Source organism: Solea solea, chromosome 4, assembly GCF_958295425.1.
Source record: "Solea solea chromosome 4, fSolSol10.1, whole genome shotgun sequence".
Taxonomy (NCBI): domain Eukaryota; kingdom Metazoa; phylum Chordata; class Actinopteri; order Pleuronectiformes; family Soleidae; genus Solea; species Solea solea.
This window is the reverse complement of record NC_081137.1, coordinates 22,633,464-22,650,968: the sequence shown is the minus strand read 5'-3', so window position 1 is coordinate 22,650,968 and position 17,505 is coordinate 22,633,464. Positions and strand designations below refer to the sequence as shown.

General features: G+C 39.5%; 1 protein-coding gene across 1 annotated transcript; it reads left to right on the top strand.

The window, feature by feature from the left end:
- The first annotated feature begins 8,556 nt into the window (after nucleotides 1-8,556).
- LOC131458811 (solute carrier family 22 member 4-like) lies at nucleotides 8,557-17,404 on the top strand. Its single transcript, XM_058628091.1, has 11 exons — nucleotides 8,557-9,017; nucleotides 10,176-10,358; nucleotides 10,798-10,901; nucleotides 11,305-11,459; nucleotides 11,585-11,756; nucleotides 13,377-13,503; nucleotides 14,166-14,263; nucleotides 14,542-14,756; nucleotides 15,369-15,551; nucleotides 15,648-15,783; nucleotides 15,997-17,404. The coding sequence occupies exons 1-11, from the start codon at nucleotides 8,811-8,813 to the stop codon at nucleotides 16,079-16,081; spliced, it is 1,665 nt and encodes a 554-aa protein (XP_058484074.1). The 5' UTR covers nucleotides 8,557-8,810; the 3' UTR covers nucleotides 16,082-17,404.
- Nucleotides 17,405-17,505: the final 101 nt, after the last annotated feature.

Sequence of the window (17,505 nt, the reverse complement as noted above, 5' to 3'; positions counted from 1 at the left end):
ATATGATTGGCTATCATCTACTCAAGCTACCAGTGGTTTGTCATGCATTCATTTTCCTTCTTTTCAAAGTCCAAACATGCAGTAACTTGATTTTGTCATTGTTTGCTTCAAAAACTACACGTTTCATAAATAAAGAAGCGTCACAGTCACAGAAATGTCTCCATTTATTTGAGTCAGAATCCATGACTCGTATCAGCCTTGAGTGACATTATTTAAACAGCGTACTGTCAGGTTTACACCACACACACACACACACAGTCACTCAGCTTCAAGTTATCCACCCTGTGTTAATGACAGGGAGTTTCTAATTATAGTTGTGATAACATGACATAATCTTCAATCCATGCACAGATGTGAGGGACTTTTCTTTTTTCTGTTTTTCCCTTCAGTACCGACTGGAGGAAACCATGCTGCAGGAAGTATGAGCTCATCTCCATTTTCAGACTTCAAGAGTGATTTTATGTTCTTCTTCTTCTTCAGCGGTCTTGTTTTTCCTTTTTTAAAAACCTGTACCACTCTCTTTCTCTGATTGGTTACATTGTCTCTTGGTGTGAGGCTAATTTACGACCTCTACTGTAACACTTGGTACAAAACAAACTTTTCAGACGCTCTAACTGCAGCACGTGAACATCTGTCAGGGCAGACACATCAGTAACACACCATCATTGTCAAACAGTACATTTATAAGATTATTAGCCTGATTTTTGCCTGATAACCGTCATTCTCTGCTGACTTGAAAAAGGACGCGACAGGATTTTGATATGGTTCAGTTCAGAGAGTAAAAAGAAAAAGGAGAAACCATTACTACATCACTTGAGTGCTGTAATTCCACAATAAACCTCTTTGTGTTTGACGACAACAACTAGCGTGCTGCCAAATCGAGAGAGAAGCACATAAAGCGGTCGTGTCACTGCAGCTGTCTGACACGACTTTCCAGTCCGACATTAATCCCAATGACCCCGGGTTCCATTACTGGCAAATATAATGCACTTTTAATTCCCACAATCATCCAGTTGAGCTTCACCTCAACTATGAGAAATTAGTCAAAGTGGGCGAATAAAAGAGTTTGAGCAGTTTCCCACAACCAAAACCAAACAATCAGAACAATGGGAAAAATAAAATGATGTCATTAGAGCACAAGCCACTTATTTGTGACAGTGCTATTAATATTGGAACATATTGTCAGCAGAAATTAGAGCATAAAAAAAATCATTGTCCATCTCATCCAAAACAGATATTTGGAAAGTCCCTAATGCCAAACCCTGGCATTCCCAAAGTTGTTGCGTTTTTTTAATCAAATAAAATTATCTTAAATCTTAAATCGTAACTTATTATGAGCAAAATATAAAGCCTGCATAATATCACACTTCATTAGAAGACAACTGCTGTGAGAGATTATACTGATATTCTGCTTTTCAAACACAGATTAAAGTAAATCTAGGGCAAATGTATTGATAACAGCGGCCTGGTACAGTAGATCTCACACGGAAGCCATAAAACTGAATGTCTGCCAAAAGGAGCAAACATGCGTTTGTTTTGGCGTTTCCACGGTAACCGTGGGGCAGGGCCTTGAAGAAGCGGTTGTGTTCAATTTCTAGTACGTGCACTTCCTCATCACATCACACATACACACAAGACCCTCGATTTATATTCATTTCATTCGACTCCCAAGATTGTTTTTTTTTAATCAGTTGTTTGACTGAGTGCTTTAAAAGCAGCGGTTTCCTCTTCCTTTGTGCCTCTGAACTGGGCGGGTCTGGGTGTTCACCTGTGTTCCACTGCCCAAACAACCGTTGCTGGGGGAGATAAGAGCCTTCATTGTCTGAGAGTGACCCGCACTGTCACATGTTGCTCATTCCAGCGGTGCAGAATGCCACATTAATAACAGCGCTCGCAAACCTTGACCTCCTTTATCTTTCATCCAAGCTGAGGAGAAACTCAAACACGGTAGTGTTCTCGGCCTCAGAGGGGTTTGGATAAGTTTCTGATAAGAAAAACAGAAAGACGGCATATAGAGGAGATGGGTGCATGTGGGGGAATGTGGGGCCCAATTGTTGCACCTTGACCTCTCCATGTCATTTACTGGGTCATGGACCAATCAGCAGACAGGCGTTGTTAAGTGGTTATAATGAAAACAAAAGATTAAAAAATTATAACTTTGAGAAGTAACAGCTGAATGTCACTGAAGGAAGATTAACCTCTTGAAATCTCTTGTGGTAGTCTGTACATTTGAGTGTTTGAGTCCTGGAACGTGTTTGAACAAATGATGCGATGTGACTGAGAAAATAGAATTGTTTCGTTATGTTAGACGTCAGATTAACGCCAGGTTTCAGCGCACCATCATCTCATTCAAATGCTGCGGTTTCCTTTTGCCGTTTTCTTTGCGATTTTGGCGATAGTACCGGGTACTTTTTTCTAAGTTCCTGCTCTGGTGAGGTTCCAAGCGAGCTGAGGCCATACTATGTGTGACACTGATTTGGTCAGAGTGAGACACAAGACACAAGAATCAAGCCGAACTGTAGATCAGTTAAACAATCCTAAAAAAACGCGGGTTAATCTCCAACAATTACCAGGGAAAGGTCTAACAGAGGAGTGTCATGGAGGAAATGCACACCTGCAGCTCATCTCACACTCAGATGTGTGCGTACCTCCAAACTTAATGGTTTAACTCTGACCACAATTCAAAAGAAAGTTGCCTCTGGATTCATAACACAAAACGCACTGAGGTTAACTAGTCAGAGGTGGAAAATAAAATACATTTTTACTTAAGTACAAGTAAAAGTACTGGTCTTTTGTAGTGGAAAACCAACCTAAACCGCGCCGTGCCATCAAAATATCAAGTAGGTAAAATCTTCACACAGTAGCTGTGTGTAAAGTTCAGTTTCAATAGTTTATAGATCACTTTACTGCCAATTTAAATGCCATATGTGCGTTTACACACAGAAAACACAATGACGACATTTGCACATGTCACATGTCAATCCAAAATTAACATTACAGGTTTTACCTGAATGGAGAAGTGGCCCACTAGGAAAAACTGGATTATATTGTTTTCTCCCTGCACCTCTGAGTGAATGTGGGTCAGTGTATTAATGCTCGGATTGTGTTTCCCTGTGTCCTCGTGGCCGCCTGCCAGGCCTATACAGTAAAAACGCTGAGCCTGAATGGAGGATAAAAGCTGCAGCTGTGGAAGCAGCAGGATGTCAGACAACAGTAAATGGAGTCATTCTCTAAATCAAGGCCAACTCGCTGGACTGTTGCAGTTGTAACCCAATTATTCCCAGGCCACATGTTCTCAAAGCAGGGATGTCAGGCTGAGGGGGAAGCCCTCTCTCTCTCTCACTCTCCCCCTCTCCTGCAGTCACCCTGTAAATACACTGGAGGGGTGGAGAGGGGAGGGTGGCAGGGAGAGAACATAGGGAAAGCCATAAGCGATATTCCATACGACCATACGAGTGTAAAGGCAGTTTCAAACATTGCGGCTGTGTGCTGTGCAAGGGTTGACACATGTTGTGGTGTGTGGCACTAATTTAAGGGCAGATGGACGAGTGAAGAATGTATGGGAAATCCCCCTTTTTTGGTAAAACGACCAGAGAGATGCACAGAGCCTCAGAGTGCAAGTTCTCAGCATCACTCAATCAAAAACAACAACAAAAGAGCTTGTTTGATGATTTTAGGAAGCAGTGTGGGAGCGTGGGACAAACACAGTACAGGGAAACCTGACCTTTATGCACAGATGGCACTAACATTTGGCATTTGGAGAAAATTGAATAATATATTCATATAAAAAGGCACTACAAACAAAAATAGTAATAGTAATAGTAATAGTAAACCCACTCAGATCCAACAAAACAAGTTTGTCCTGGTCTTTAAAATACACTTTGTCATTGGTTTAAAGTCAGGTGGGTCACAAAAGGTGTTAAATTGTGTTTATTTTAGTGCTAAAATGTAAATAAAAGCACTTACATGATAATATTTATATATAAGAAACAATCCAAACAGAAAGAGAAGACATGTGTCCGGTTTGTAATCAGGAGAGGATATATGGCTCCATCTTGTGGTTAAAAAACAAAAAACCCCATTTGATAGCTTTCATTTATGTGCAGGAACAGCATGTGTCCTCCACATGTCAGTGTTTGCAAATATTTATTAAAAGTACACGTATTTATACATATAGGGTCAGTATTACACTAATCTAATATTGGATGTTAAGAACATTTTATCAGGCAAACAGCATAGCATAGCTTCTCAGTATACATTTGCATTTCATGTTTTGTGAAGAGCATTGGCCTCTTATCAGCTACTGACAAAGTTATTTACTTTTCAAAACATGCAGATTGGTACAAATCGTATTCATTTCATTTTTGTTTGTGTGGACAAGGGACAAGAGTATTTTATGGATGCTTAGCACGACAACTTTCAAGACAATGACGTCACAAAACCCCTGGATGAATGATATCAAAGAAAATTAAACCAAACTAAAACAAATCCCAGCAGTGTTCAATTGTCCCTGAGGTCCCGGCCTGCAGGAGAACCTAAGCACAACATGAGAATCAGTCTCCCTTTCTCCCAACTCAACACAACTCCCGAGAAAACAACCCACAAAAACACAACAAACAATAAAGTCAACAAACAAGAACAAGATTGTTGCTGGCAGTCAAGCTATGAGTGGAACCCAAGTGAAACCCACTGCAAGGATGGTCCAGCCTCTTATACTGGAACTTCCTGTGTGCAGGACCAATCAGGTTTCACCTAAATCCTCTCTCTCACACACACACACACACACACACACACACACACACACACACTCAATCATGCACACCTGCAGCTCGTCTCACACTCAGATGACCATTTGAATCAGGTGTGCTGGAGCAGGATGAGGACAAAAAACCCTTACCTTACCTTACCTTAAAAAAACTTAATGTTTAACTCTAACCTGACCACAGTTCAAAGGAAAATTGCCCCGAATTCAATTTTTTTAGTACAAGTAAAAGTACTGGTTAGTTAAAGTTAAGTTAAAAAAAAGGAGCTTGTTTAAAATGTACTTTAAAGGTAAGTAAGTAAAAGTTACTTAGTTACCATTGTAACAAGGTTGGGGTTCTTTCTTGTGTTGTGCAAAAAGGACAACTCACTGACATTTGTGATTGTAATGCAGTGAAGTACAGTTCTTCCTAAAAAAAAAAAAAACTATACTTAAGTAAAAGTAAAAAAAAATTAAAGTAAAAGTAAAAAAAAAATTACAAAAACCTACTCAATTACAGCAACGCGGGTAAATGTAATCCATGACTTTCCACCTCTGCTACCAGTGACAGTTATATACATGTTATATGCTATAACTGGGGCTAAGATACTTAGCATTTAATTGTGCATTATGTTGCAAGAGCTACACACTGCACATTTGATTATGAATCAGAGACTGCATACTTTACAATCAACATTCACTAAACCTTGCACTCTGTCTGGGTTGCACTGGTGATGAGGTCCTCCAACGGCTTCAGAGACTTCATCCAAAAAACGTGAGGAATTCCCAGTCGTGTAGTGTCGCTGGCAAACAGTCAGTGTTTGCTGTTTCAACAGAGAGGGCAAATATAAGGGGTGGGAGCAACAGGAAGCACAGCAGATATAGGTACATAACTGCAAACCAGCTGTACCTGTTTAAATGTGAGTTACTTATGTTCCTCAAAATCCCTTGTTTAAGTGGGTAAGCTTGCGTGTGGGATGCCACAGCAGGAAACCAAGGAGGTTGGTCACACATAGATAAGCCGGACGAGCAGGAACAAACACACAATCAGGAAAGCTTTTATTAAATCCTAACAAGGCACAACAAAGAGCTGACCACAGGCACCACTGATAAGGAAAACAGACGGAGCACCATCAGTGGAATTTCCAGAAACACGAGATCCGTATTAACTTCGAAACCAACAGCCACACCCTGAAGCTGTTAATCCCAAGGACAAGACACCAAGTCTCAAACTGAGCAATGTGAAGTATGCAGTGCGGTGCAACCTTGATTTCATGCTGTGGTATCATAAACCAGTTACCCACTTGCCAAGGGCTTCAGAAGGAAGGATGAGGTGCAGGACTTTCACGTCTTGAACCCAACGCAAATAATGTAATTCTGAAGCGAAGCTGCAGCAACGTTAAACAACAACAACGCAGATAGCCCCAAACATGGCCGACATGCCCATGATGCGGTGTCACCCCAATTCCCACCTTCTTGTGGCTCATGTGACCTTGATGATTATGTATGTATGAACTCAAGAGGCAAAACGGTGTCTTCAGAAGTCCATTTGCCTTCATTTCTTAGCATTTGAAGCTCACACACACCAGAAAACCAGAACACGCTCCACTGAGCAAGCATTTTAATGTTAACTATACAGAAAGCAGGCACAGGCAGACGTTTGCAAACACACAAAACCTTCTTTTTGGGAAAATCCCGTCATAACACGAGTCACATGCAGTCCATGTTCTCGTAACTTCATTCATTCCGTGACCGCAGAAGCCCTTTGGTCGCTCTTCTTTTCAGTTTTCAGCTGCATGTGAGTTGAATCATATGCAACAGACCCTAAAGCTTGTTCATTACAAACAATAGTCAGAGAGTGTTGCACTTGCTTAAAGCCGTTTACTTATGGTGTGAATCTGTTTGTCGTTCGTCATATCTATATGTTTTTAAGACTGTAACTAAGAGTCTAAGAGAAGCACTTTGAGCTGCAATCCTTGTATGGAAGTAGGAAAATTAGAAGAGAAACTGGCAGAGAGACTGAGTGATGAGGGAAGGAGACTGCAGGTGTGGCTAATTGAACACAGGTGAAAGTAGTCAGGGTTAATCAAACTGGTGGGTGTGGAATCATGACAGGAAGTAGACTAATCTGCAATGAGAAGAATGTTAGATTTCAGAATAAAACAGGAAATGGAACAGAATGAATAGATGTTACAAACTTAACAGACTTAACAGGCACAACATAAGACATCACAGATGTGTTTTGAAAAAAAGGAAAATGAGGCTACAATAAATAACACAACACATTTAAAAAGACTTTTATCCTGTGCCAACTATCTGTCTTCCAAGTGAGTAGGGCTGAAACAAATGACTGCAGTGTTTGTTGAAAAGCTTTTTAAGGTCAGGTTTAAACGTCAGCCACAGTTATGACACGTCACACTGTAATAATTACACGGTCAAAATGTTCTTTCTTGGGTTGATCAGAGCCGCTGCGACTGAGCCAACACCTCGAGGGACCAACCTGAGCGAACATGTTTTGATGGTGGGAGGAAACTGTAGGAAGGGCCTTCTTCTAACAAAGCCAGACAAAAAAATATTACCTCTGTGGTTAAATTAACATAATTTTTTGAAAACCTGTTTTCCAAAAACTCACAAAGCTATTCAAATTTGAGGGAAAATTCAATGTCAACTTGGCAACATAAGGCATCTTTTTTTACATAAAAGCAAAGCTCGAAGCAGCAATCATCAGTTTGGAAAAAGATAATAACAAAAGCCTTGGGTTAGGCTGAGGATTGGAGATTAACGTTAACAGCTTTACTATAATATATGTATGCTGTTTTTTTTGAAAGAAGGGTCGTCTTCCTCCTTTGACAACGGTTGTCGTGTGTGCCTATTGTTGTCATGCTCACCAACATAGGCAGGTTTGTTTCTCTATGGAGGAAAAAAGTCCTGGAGGAATAAGATCTTTCTTGCTGCCCCTCCACCCTCATGGTATGCAAGCCTTCCTGTATTACCAGGTACTGTGTGCGTTATACAATATTGTATATCATCAAGGGTGTATGTTTGTGTGTGGACAGTGAGGACATGTTTCTACCAATGTCTGGAGAAAGCCAGATTGTTCTCAGCAATATTAGAGACCGGGCAATGCATCACTGAACCATGCCCTTGTATATCATACTTCTTGCTTTTTTTATTTTATTTGGTTAATGTCTATTATTCTGCTTTAGTCCACCTGCTTCAAGTTTGGTCACGTGAGCAGGGAAGGGGTGGGGCCAATAATCATGTGGGCAAGGAAATTGAAATGAATGCAGGAAGAGTTCAAAATTACAGAAGAGTATTAGGTAAAAAAAATAATAAAAAAACAGCATGAATTCTGACTTTAATCTCAGAATTCTGACTTTAAAAAAAAAAAAACTGAATTCTGAGAAAAAAGTCAAAATTCTGAGATTAAAGAAAAAGTCTGAATTGTGAGATTAAAGTGAGAATTCTGAGGAAAAGGTCAGAATTCTGAGGAACAAGTCAGAATTCTGAGATTCAAGAAAAAGTCTGAATTCATGCTGTTTTATTTTATAAATGTTTTATGTTTTACATGTGGCCCTATTAATCTTCCTTAATTTTGAACTCTCTGCAACCATTTAAATATCCTCGTCCACATGATCTTTGGCCCCACCCCTCCCCTGCTCACGTGACCAAACTTGAAGCAGATGGATTTACAGCAGAACAACAGACAATAACCTCGTAAAAAAAAAGAAGAAGTATGCTATATATAGAGACGCATTGCCCTGTCTCTAATATTGGTGAGGACAAATTGACTTCCTCCTGACATTGGTAGAAACATGTCCTTACCGTTCACACGCAAACCTACGCCCTCGACGATATACAATATTGTACAACGCGTACAGTACCTGGTAATACAGGAAGGCTCGCATACTATGAGGGCGTAGGGGCGGGGAGAAAGATCTTATTCCTCGAGGACTTTTTTCCTCTGCAGAGAAACAAACCTGGTGATGTTTTAAAAGTAGGCGAGCATGACAACAATTGGCACACACAACAACTGTTGCCAGAAGACGAAAAAGACGCTTCTTTGACTATGAGGTACTATGAGGACAGCATCGCTTTTCTGGGACAATGGGGACGTTTCCAAAAAGTGGTCTTCGTCCTACTCAGCGCCAGCATCGTCCCCAACGGTTTCGGCGCCTTCAACCTCGTCTTCTTGACGGACGTACCGAGTCACCACTGTCGGGTACGTGACGTCAACCTCACGGAGGACTGGCAAAAAAACATCATTCCATTCAAGGTGAGAATGTGCTTTAGTGACATTTGTAGTATTCTCCGGAAGGAAAGTGATGTGATTCTGTGGTTATGTGGATTATTACAAAGTAAAAGTTTTGATGTCTAATTTGTCCTACGTTTTCGAGTTGCACTGAACGCAGCATACCTTCCAAGTCCCCGAGGTCTAACAGATAATTGGCTGAGAGCGGTGTCAATCAAATATGTCTAATCTGTGATTGGTTCAAAACGTAAACACGGCTGCTGCCGCCGTTTACCGGCTGTGAAGAAAAATGCCGAAACGTAAAACATCTTTTAATTATTAGTAAAAGTATTAAGAGCTACTTTCGTGGGTTTTGCACTATTTGTTTTAGCTGTGACGTCGATGTAAGTACGTTTTCCACAGATAAACACGAGGTACCTTTTTTGAGAAGCTTCCACGTGTACCACGTTACATTTAAGCAAAACAGATGTTCTTTTTGTGAGTATAGGCTGTAATTAAATTGTTTACTCCTGTTCTGTTACGCATTCATCGTGATATTAGGGCTGCAACTGCTACTGTTATTTTCATAGTTGAATAATCTGTTGATTATTGTCTTGATTAATCGATTAATAGTTGTTAGGTCCATAAAATGTCAGAAAATGTTCTCAAACCTGGAAATGATGACGATGTTTTTTTGTTATGTGGAACAAAGAAACCAGAACATGTTCACATTTAGGAAGCTGAGAAATCAGAGAAACTTGCTTTTATTATTAGAAAAAAACACTCAAACCGATTTTATTTTCAAGCTAGGGAAATGGCCACCCTATTTTAACTTAGTTAATTGTTAAAAAAAACACAACCCTGTTTTTTATTTATCTAGTTAAATGTCAAAGTCAAAAATACTGCCATGAGATATTTGATTTGGTTTGATCTGACTATTAAACTGTCACGTAAATAGATAAGGTTTGAACTTCTCCAACTTAATGTATGGTAATTATTTGATAAACTGGTATGGCCACATTTGTGGTGTAACGATGATATATTTGCATATGCTGATTAATCCAGGTCATGTATGAGGTCCTCTAAGGATACCCTAGTATCCCATGCCTCTTGCTGCATTTTTAATAGTTTTCCATACATACTGTGGTGTTTGATTGCTGACGGGCTGTGCTTATAAATTAATGAGGCTTGTGTGGTTGTGAGGTGGTGGATGGGAAACCAGAGCTGAGCAGATGTAGCAGATACAGGCTGGATGTGGTCCGAAACCTTTCAGCTCAGGGATTACTTCCTGACAAGGATGTCAACCTCACAGACCTGGAGCAGGAGGCCTGTGTGGACGGGTGGATTTACAACACAGACATCTACCTAGCCACCATAGTCTCTGAGGTGAGTGACTTATTCTGCTCCTTCTCAGCCTACATTATCCTTAGTAACACCCGGGTTGTGTATTTTCTTGAGTATGTCTCTGCTGCACATTTTTCCCCTGCAGGATTTGAAACATCTGTTTGTTCGGTGTTATTGAGTCTGTTAGCCAAATACCAATGATGTCAAGCTGTTTCTTGGAAACTATAGACCAGTAATCATAAACTTTTGTAATTAACTTTGATGATTTGGTGTAACTACAAGTTCCTCTGGTTCTGTTTAGTAAGGCATGTCTGCCTTTCTTTTGTTTTTCTTTTTTTTGACTGTTGCACAATTGGATTGTTTGACAGTTGCTTGTGTGTTGAGTGAGAAAGATGGTGGGAAACTGAATGACAGCAGTCGCACATTAAACCAGTAAAACCATCATTGTGTCTGTTTATTTTAATATTCCTTTTTATTGCAGTTTGACCTGGTGTGTGATGATGAGTGGAAGCAGCCCTTTTCAGCCTCAGTCTTCTTCTTGGGAAGTCTGTGTGGGTCGTTCATGTCAGGACAGCTCTCAGACAAGTACTTAAACACCCGCCTCCATGTGAAATACACACAGCACGTCCAGAACGTGATGGGTGCTGTGAGAGAATGATGGCGTGTATGAAACCTGTTCCACAGTGTGACATTGAATTGTTCTCATAATCCCTGGGAAGAACATGCAACATCATAAAAAGTATTATGTTTCATTCTACGGAAACTCTGCTACATTTCCACATTTATTGCCACTCTTTACTTGGATTGTGTTACAATTATGCTGTATTCATAAAACTGACTGTGACACAATCCTAACAAAAGGTTTATTCATGCAACAGAAATAAAAATACCACATTTAACCCAGCAATATCTGAATGTAATCTTTTAGGAAAAAGATTTTCTTTATTTTCATTCCTTCTTGCTCTGTTTAACATCTCTCTCTCTGCAGATTTGGAAGGAAACCTGTTCTTTTTGCAACCATTATCCTCCAGACGATTTGTACTTTTGCTCAGGTCTACTCTACTTCATGGCTTATGTTCACCATCCTCCTCTTCATCAATGGTTTGGGGCAGATATCCAACTTTGTAGCTGCTCTCGTGCTGGGTGAATATGAATTTCTCATTCTTCTCGGGACAGTCGTTTTATTTGTTGAATGACCGCAGTATAAATCACTGTTTGTCCTCGTCCTGCATCCATGTCACTGTGGTTTCCTTCTCTTCTGTGTGCAGGAGCTGAGGTCTTGACTGACAAAGTGCGAGTGCTTTACTCCTCACTGGGCACGTGTTTTGGCTTTGCTCTCGGCTACATGATGCTGCCACTCTTTGCATATTTTATAAGAGACTGGAGATATCTGCTGCTGGCTCTGTCTGTGGTTGGCACCGCCTACCTCCCCGCTTGGTGGTATGTTGCACTGCTACAAGAAAGCTGATGTTATGTGTTTAAGTGTCATGAAGGAGGATCTCACAGTCTTGGTTGTACTGCTCTCTTACCTGAACTGAAACACAGCTGAGCAGTGTCTATACACAAACCCCATCTTCAGGAACTAGAACTGCTGCTGTTGCAAGAAAACACACCAACCTACCTCAGTAGTTCAACCACTAACTTAATTAACTATCACTCAGTTTGGAACCTGCTCACCAAAGTTACATAAGTTGTGAAGTGAAAATGAAAGGGGAACGCTTTTGGCACGTTCACAACAGCTGTAAGAATGTGCAATATAAACTTGTCTTATATCCTTTTTATCAGCACAACCTATGGGCAATTTTTATTTTTTAGCATTTTCACCAACTGAGCAAAAAGTACAGAAATTTGGAAACATGTCATGTTTCAAAGTTGGCTTGGCTAATTTTTATGAACAGAAATAGAAGAAAAACCGTCTATTTATTAAGCATTTGAATTTGCAATACAGAATGAATCATCACTTTGACTAAATGTTACATAAGAACACGCAAAACCACATTTTGCAAAACCTGAAATGTGATCTATAAACACACACACGCACACACACCCAGCATGTTCAAGTTTCTTGCCATGTCACATAAGTGATAGGATTGTGTCTTGGTTTTGATCTCAGACGGACACAATACAGGTCATACACAAACACCACAACAAAATGAAGTTACACAAACAACCAAACAAGAGAAAAATATATACAGGAAGTACTTAGCAGCGGCCTATTATGTGTAAGTGCGAGTAAACTGAAGCGAGATGTTTTAACTTTAATGCTTCTGTATCTCCTGCCTGATGTTTATATCAATTATTAATCCCACAGCAATTCACCAAGGGTGTGTCTGTGAGCGCTTAGGGATGATAATAATAATTTTAATGTGAGCTGTGCATGACAGGTGTGTCTCTAGCACACATGCTCTAACACGCACCTAAAGCAACGTGGGGAAAAAAAGCAGTGAAGCATTTACCTCAACACATGCAGGGGTGTGACTTACAGAAATGTTCAGCTCAAAATTAAAGTCACAGTGACAAAGTGTCTTCACACAGAAGTCTTATGTGGAGCGAACATGAAAGCACTTTTAATTGTCTTCATATAAAACACATGACTGAGTCATCAAATTCCACCGCCTGCAACACAATGGCACATTCATCAAACGTGAAAATACTTTCTGCTGCAGCCTCTGTGGAAAATGGTCAATCAACATTTTTGACAATGAGTGAATCTGTTGTTTTAACATGTGTTTTTAATTTTTATTCTGCAGTTTTTTGCGATTCTGTGACATTATTCTACAATAAAATACTGATTCAGTATTTTGTAGATCAGTGTTCAGATTCTTGGAGGTGAGATGAACAGCTCCAGTATTTACCAATGCTGAAAACCTTAATTCACTTATTAGAATGAATCCACTAATGTTTCCATAGGAAATTGACTGCTGCTATATTAATTAATAAAATGCACATTTTAAGACCTGATAAATGATATAAATGAGAGTGTTAAACTTTCCTATGAGATGTATTTTAGGTTTTTATTGACTTAATCCCTCTGTGTGTGTGTGTGTGTGTGTGTGACAGGTTAATCCCAGAGTCTCCCCGGTGGCTGCTCTCTCAGGGAAGAGTGAAAGAGGCTGAAGCCATCGTGAAGAAGGCTGCAAAATGGAACAAACTTCAGACGCCTGCGATCATCTTTGAAGAAAGCTGCGTGAGTTGACTCTGACTTAAACCATCTGGATTTCAACACAGATATCTATATATATAGATATATTGGCACATATGTTCTAAGGACTGTGCTCATCTGGACAGAGCTCTCAGATGTTATTCCCAGAATGTGTTGGAACAACTGTCTCAGTTTGGGGGTTACACCACATTTGCCTTTACTTAGCTCCTCTCCATCGCTGACTCGATGTAGGTCTTTGGCTGTGGCAGATCTCCTCGCTGCGTCTTCATGGTTCCCATTTGCTTGTGGAACCCCCACGGTTGACCTGTGCAAAGGGCTTTGAGTTGGCCCCTAGAGTCGTCCTACACAGTCCCATTGAGTTCTTGATGAAGGTCTTTGGAGCTCCAAGCATTACACTATCCATGTGTGTGGCACTGAGTCGTAGGCTTTGTTTTAGTCAACCCATGCAGAGATTAGCACAAAGTACAAAGTGCGTGGTCCACATTTGATATTATGTTCCTATTCAGGTTTAAAAACATGCAAGTGTCTTAATTCTAAGACAATTTAAAAAAAAATACCATATGTAAGTATTAAGCATGGCCCGAGCGCTTGTGAATTTATAATAACCCACATATTTATTCATGCCTCATCGTATTAAGTTTTTTTTTTTTTATTAATTAAAACAACCTTCTACTTGTGTTTTGCAGTATAATGAGACAAAGACAGACGTTAAGGAAAAATACAATGTCTTGGATCTGCTGAAGAATCAAGCCCGAGGCACAACGCTCATTGTCAGCTTGGTGTCGTGAGTGTTTAATTTATCACAATTTTAATTTTTAAATAATTGGCATTATTATTGTTATTATACATGCATTGATACATTTAATGGATAGCTACCAAGGGTAAAAGTGATTGGATTGTCATATTTAGAGGCAGTAAAATTAGGAAATACTCTGATCTGTGTTTATATAAATATTGTTTCATGGTGGTACAAGGCCCCAAGTCCAACTCTACACTAAATGGATGATGTGCTTTATTAAATGCTACCTCGCAATATATTCAGACTTGAAATCTCTGCTTAAGGTTCACTATAACCGCTGGATACTATGGCCTCTCCTTTGACACACCGCAGCTCCACACAAACCCCTTCGTCAGCTGTTTCATCTCAGCAGCCGTGGAGTTTCCGTCGTACGTCTCCAGCTGGCTAGCGCTGCTGTATTTACCGCGGCGGCTGTCTGTCATGGGTTCCCTGTTCATTGGAGCAGTGCCGTTGTTTCTCCTTCAGCTGGTGCCTCATGGTAAGCTAATAAATGAAACCCAAATTGATCAAAAATGTCCGTGACATTAAACCAGTGTCAAATGAGTTGACACGATGCCCATCAGCTGCACACAACTCATCTCGTGTTTCTCAGTTTTGTGCCACTTAGTTCCGGTTCTCTACACAGGAAGTGCAACAACAGCAACGTTTGCAATACTAAAGGGAGGCGGCTGTGACAGGAAATGTTATTTAAGTGTTCTTGTCCTGTGCTGCTGGTGTTTACATACAAATGTTACTGTATGACGGATGAAGCATCTATTCATAAAGGCCAGACAGAGGCTGAACAACAATAATAACAATAACAACTTCAAAAACAAGTGTTGTGTATATTCTTAAAATGGAAACCAGTCTTGATAACAATAGAGCCATTAATTCAGCGTAGAATCTTGGTTTCCCACAACATCTTAGATTGGAGAGTGGTAAGAGTCACATGACTCATTCGACTGATAATTTACAGACTAAAAAATGTTTTATTTTGGTTGCAGTACATATTACAAGCCACCAGATGTCAAAAAGCGTCTGACTTGTTGAGCCCTTGTATGTGTCTTCTATTCTGTTGTTTAAACTGATGTTTTTCCTTTTATCTTTTTAGATCTTTCCTACCTCTCTCTTTCACTGGAGATGTTGGGTAAATACGGATTTACCAGCGGTCTCTCCATGATGTTTGCCTACACAGCTGAGCTTTACCCAACGCCACTCAGGAACACGGCAACGGGGACAACTGGAACGGTTTCCAGATTGGGAAGCTGTATTGCACCGTTCATGTTAAAGATGAGTGAGTACACACACACACACACACACACGGACTGTAACATATGAAAGACCCAGGCTTTACACCAATCTAAATAATACCCACTTCTGCTTTTTTTAGGATTATGGTTTAAGTATCTTCCTTATATTCTTCTGGGGACTCTGTCCATTCTATCGGCCTTTGCTGCCTTCTTCCTCCCCGAAACGTTTGGACAACATCTACCAGAAAACTTTGAACAGATGCAAAGGGGAAAAGGGTATTTTTTTATATTTAATAACTTCAGGATACCTTTTAAGAGTTTACAAACATTTTAATTTGTGTTACACTTAATAGATTTCAGCAGTTTATTAAGAAAAAAAACACTGTTAAATGCATTAAAATGTGTACTTTGTATTTAGCCGCTAAAGAGGCCAGAATGTGTAAAACATGATATTATGTCTGACTTTTTTTCTGTTTGTCTTTACAACAGGATGAAGTGTCCATGCGTCAATGGGGGGAAAAAGAACAGAACACGAAGAGTGCCCAAACAGTCAAATATAGCCTACAGTGTTTAGTGTCAATCATCATATACATTATCTTAAGGGACAAACCACTATATAAAGTACATTATTTGTAAGGCAGCCTACAGGCGGTCTTGTATAATGTACCTGAAAGTAGAAAATGACTTTGGTAGAAGTTGAAGTCACTTTTTGTAATGTCACTTAAGTAAGGTACTTTTACTTAAGTATCAGAAGTCATTTTCTAATATAAAATGTACTTAAGTTTCAGAAGTACAAGTAAAAGTATTAAAAAAAGTAAGGATTGAGCCATAGTAGCTCAGTGGTAGAGCGAGTTGTGGGTTCACAATTCCTGAGTCTAAATGGGTCCTTGAGCAAAGACACTTAACCCCCATGTTAACTCTTCGGATTTTATTTGGTAGTAACGAGTAACAGAGATAGTTTGTAGTGGAGTAAAAGTTGCTACAATTATAAATACCAAAGTCAAGTACAGATACGTGGAAGTATTTGTACTTTTTTACGTTACAGCACTGCTTACAGAGTAAGGTCATATTACTTGGGTCAAGAAATGGTGCAGCTCGGTCACAAAGGGCTTTGTAGGTAAGATAAGGTTTTTGTTTTTTTCTGGATAATACATATATGCTTTCACTGTAGTTAAGTTACTACTCATTCTATAGAATGCTAAATCAAACGGTGGATCTCCACCAGAGTTATAGACGTCCTAGTAATAAGGATTTTAAAGTAGTTCATTATACGGGTAACATATGTATGTGTGGTTAAGAAATTGTTACTGTTGTTTACTCATTTTCCTGTGATCGCTCAGACTCATGTGTTCACAAAGGGAAATCTCTCATTTCTCTCTTTCTCTCTATGTTTTTATGTGTTTTATGTGGGCACTGAAATCATGACGGACATTGTGCAGGCCTCATGTTCTTTAGCTTCCGTGTGTCCATCTATGCATGTATGCGCCTTACTGATCTCTTAGCTCCATGTTTAAGCCAGGACTGGTCTTTGCCTGACCTCTGGTGGTAGATTTGACTCAGTACAAGGAAATATCTATAATATCAGGGTTCTTTACATACTTTAATACACTGTCTTTGTTGTATTGTAATACCAACACTGCCTTTGCATAAGCAACTCAACTGTAGTCAAATTTTGTGTCAAATTCATTACTTTTACTTTTGCGCCTGAGGATTTGTTTGGTTTTTTGTCTCCGCTCAGTATACGAGATGTTTACATAAGAAGACTGTGACAAAAGGTTGTTCTGTTTACATGCAAGTAAAACCAATGCCATCATGATGTTGACTGTTCAAAACACTATTCACATGAAGGACTTCATATTAATAATAAAAACAAATGGTGTATTATTTCAAAATATAATCATTTTTCTTACTTTTTTTTAATCTATCATATTGCATTAACAAACAATCCACTAAAATAACAAATTTCATTAAATATTCAATGCAAATGTTGGTGCTTGG

Bases quoted from the DNA above. Each gene is read 5' to 3' on its own strand.
- LOC131458811 (XM_058628091.1), top strand. From the start codon at position 8,811: ATGAGGTACTATGAGGACAGCATCGCTTTTCTGGGACAATGGGGACGT. The intron at 13,504-14,165 runs GTGAGTTGACTC...TGTGTTTTGCAG, and splicing joins TCATCTTTGAAGAAAGCTGC to TATAATGAGACAAAGACAGA. The intron at 15,784-15,996 runs GTATTTTTTTAT...TCTTTACAACAG, and splicing joins CAGATGCAAAGGGGAAAAGG to GATGAAGTGTCCATGCGTCA.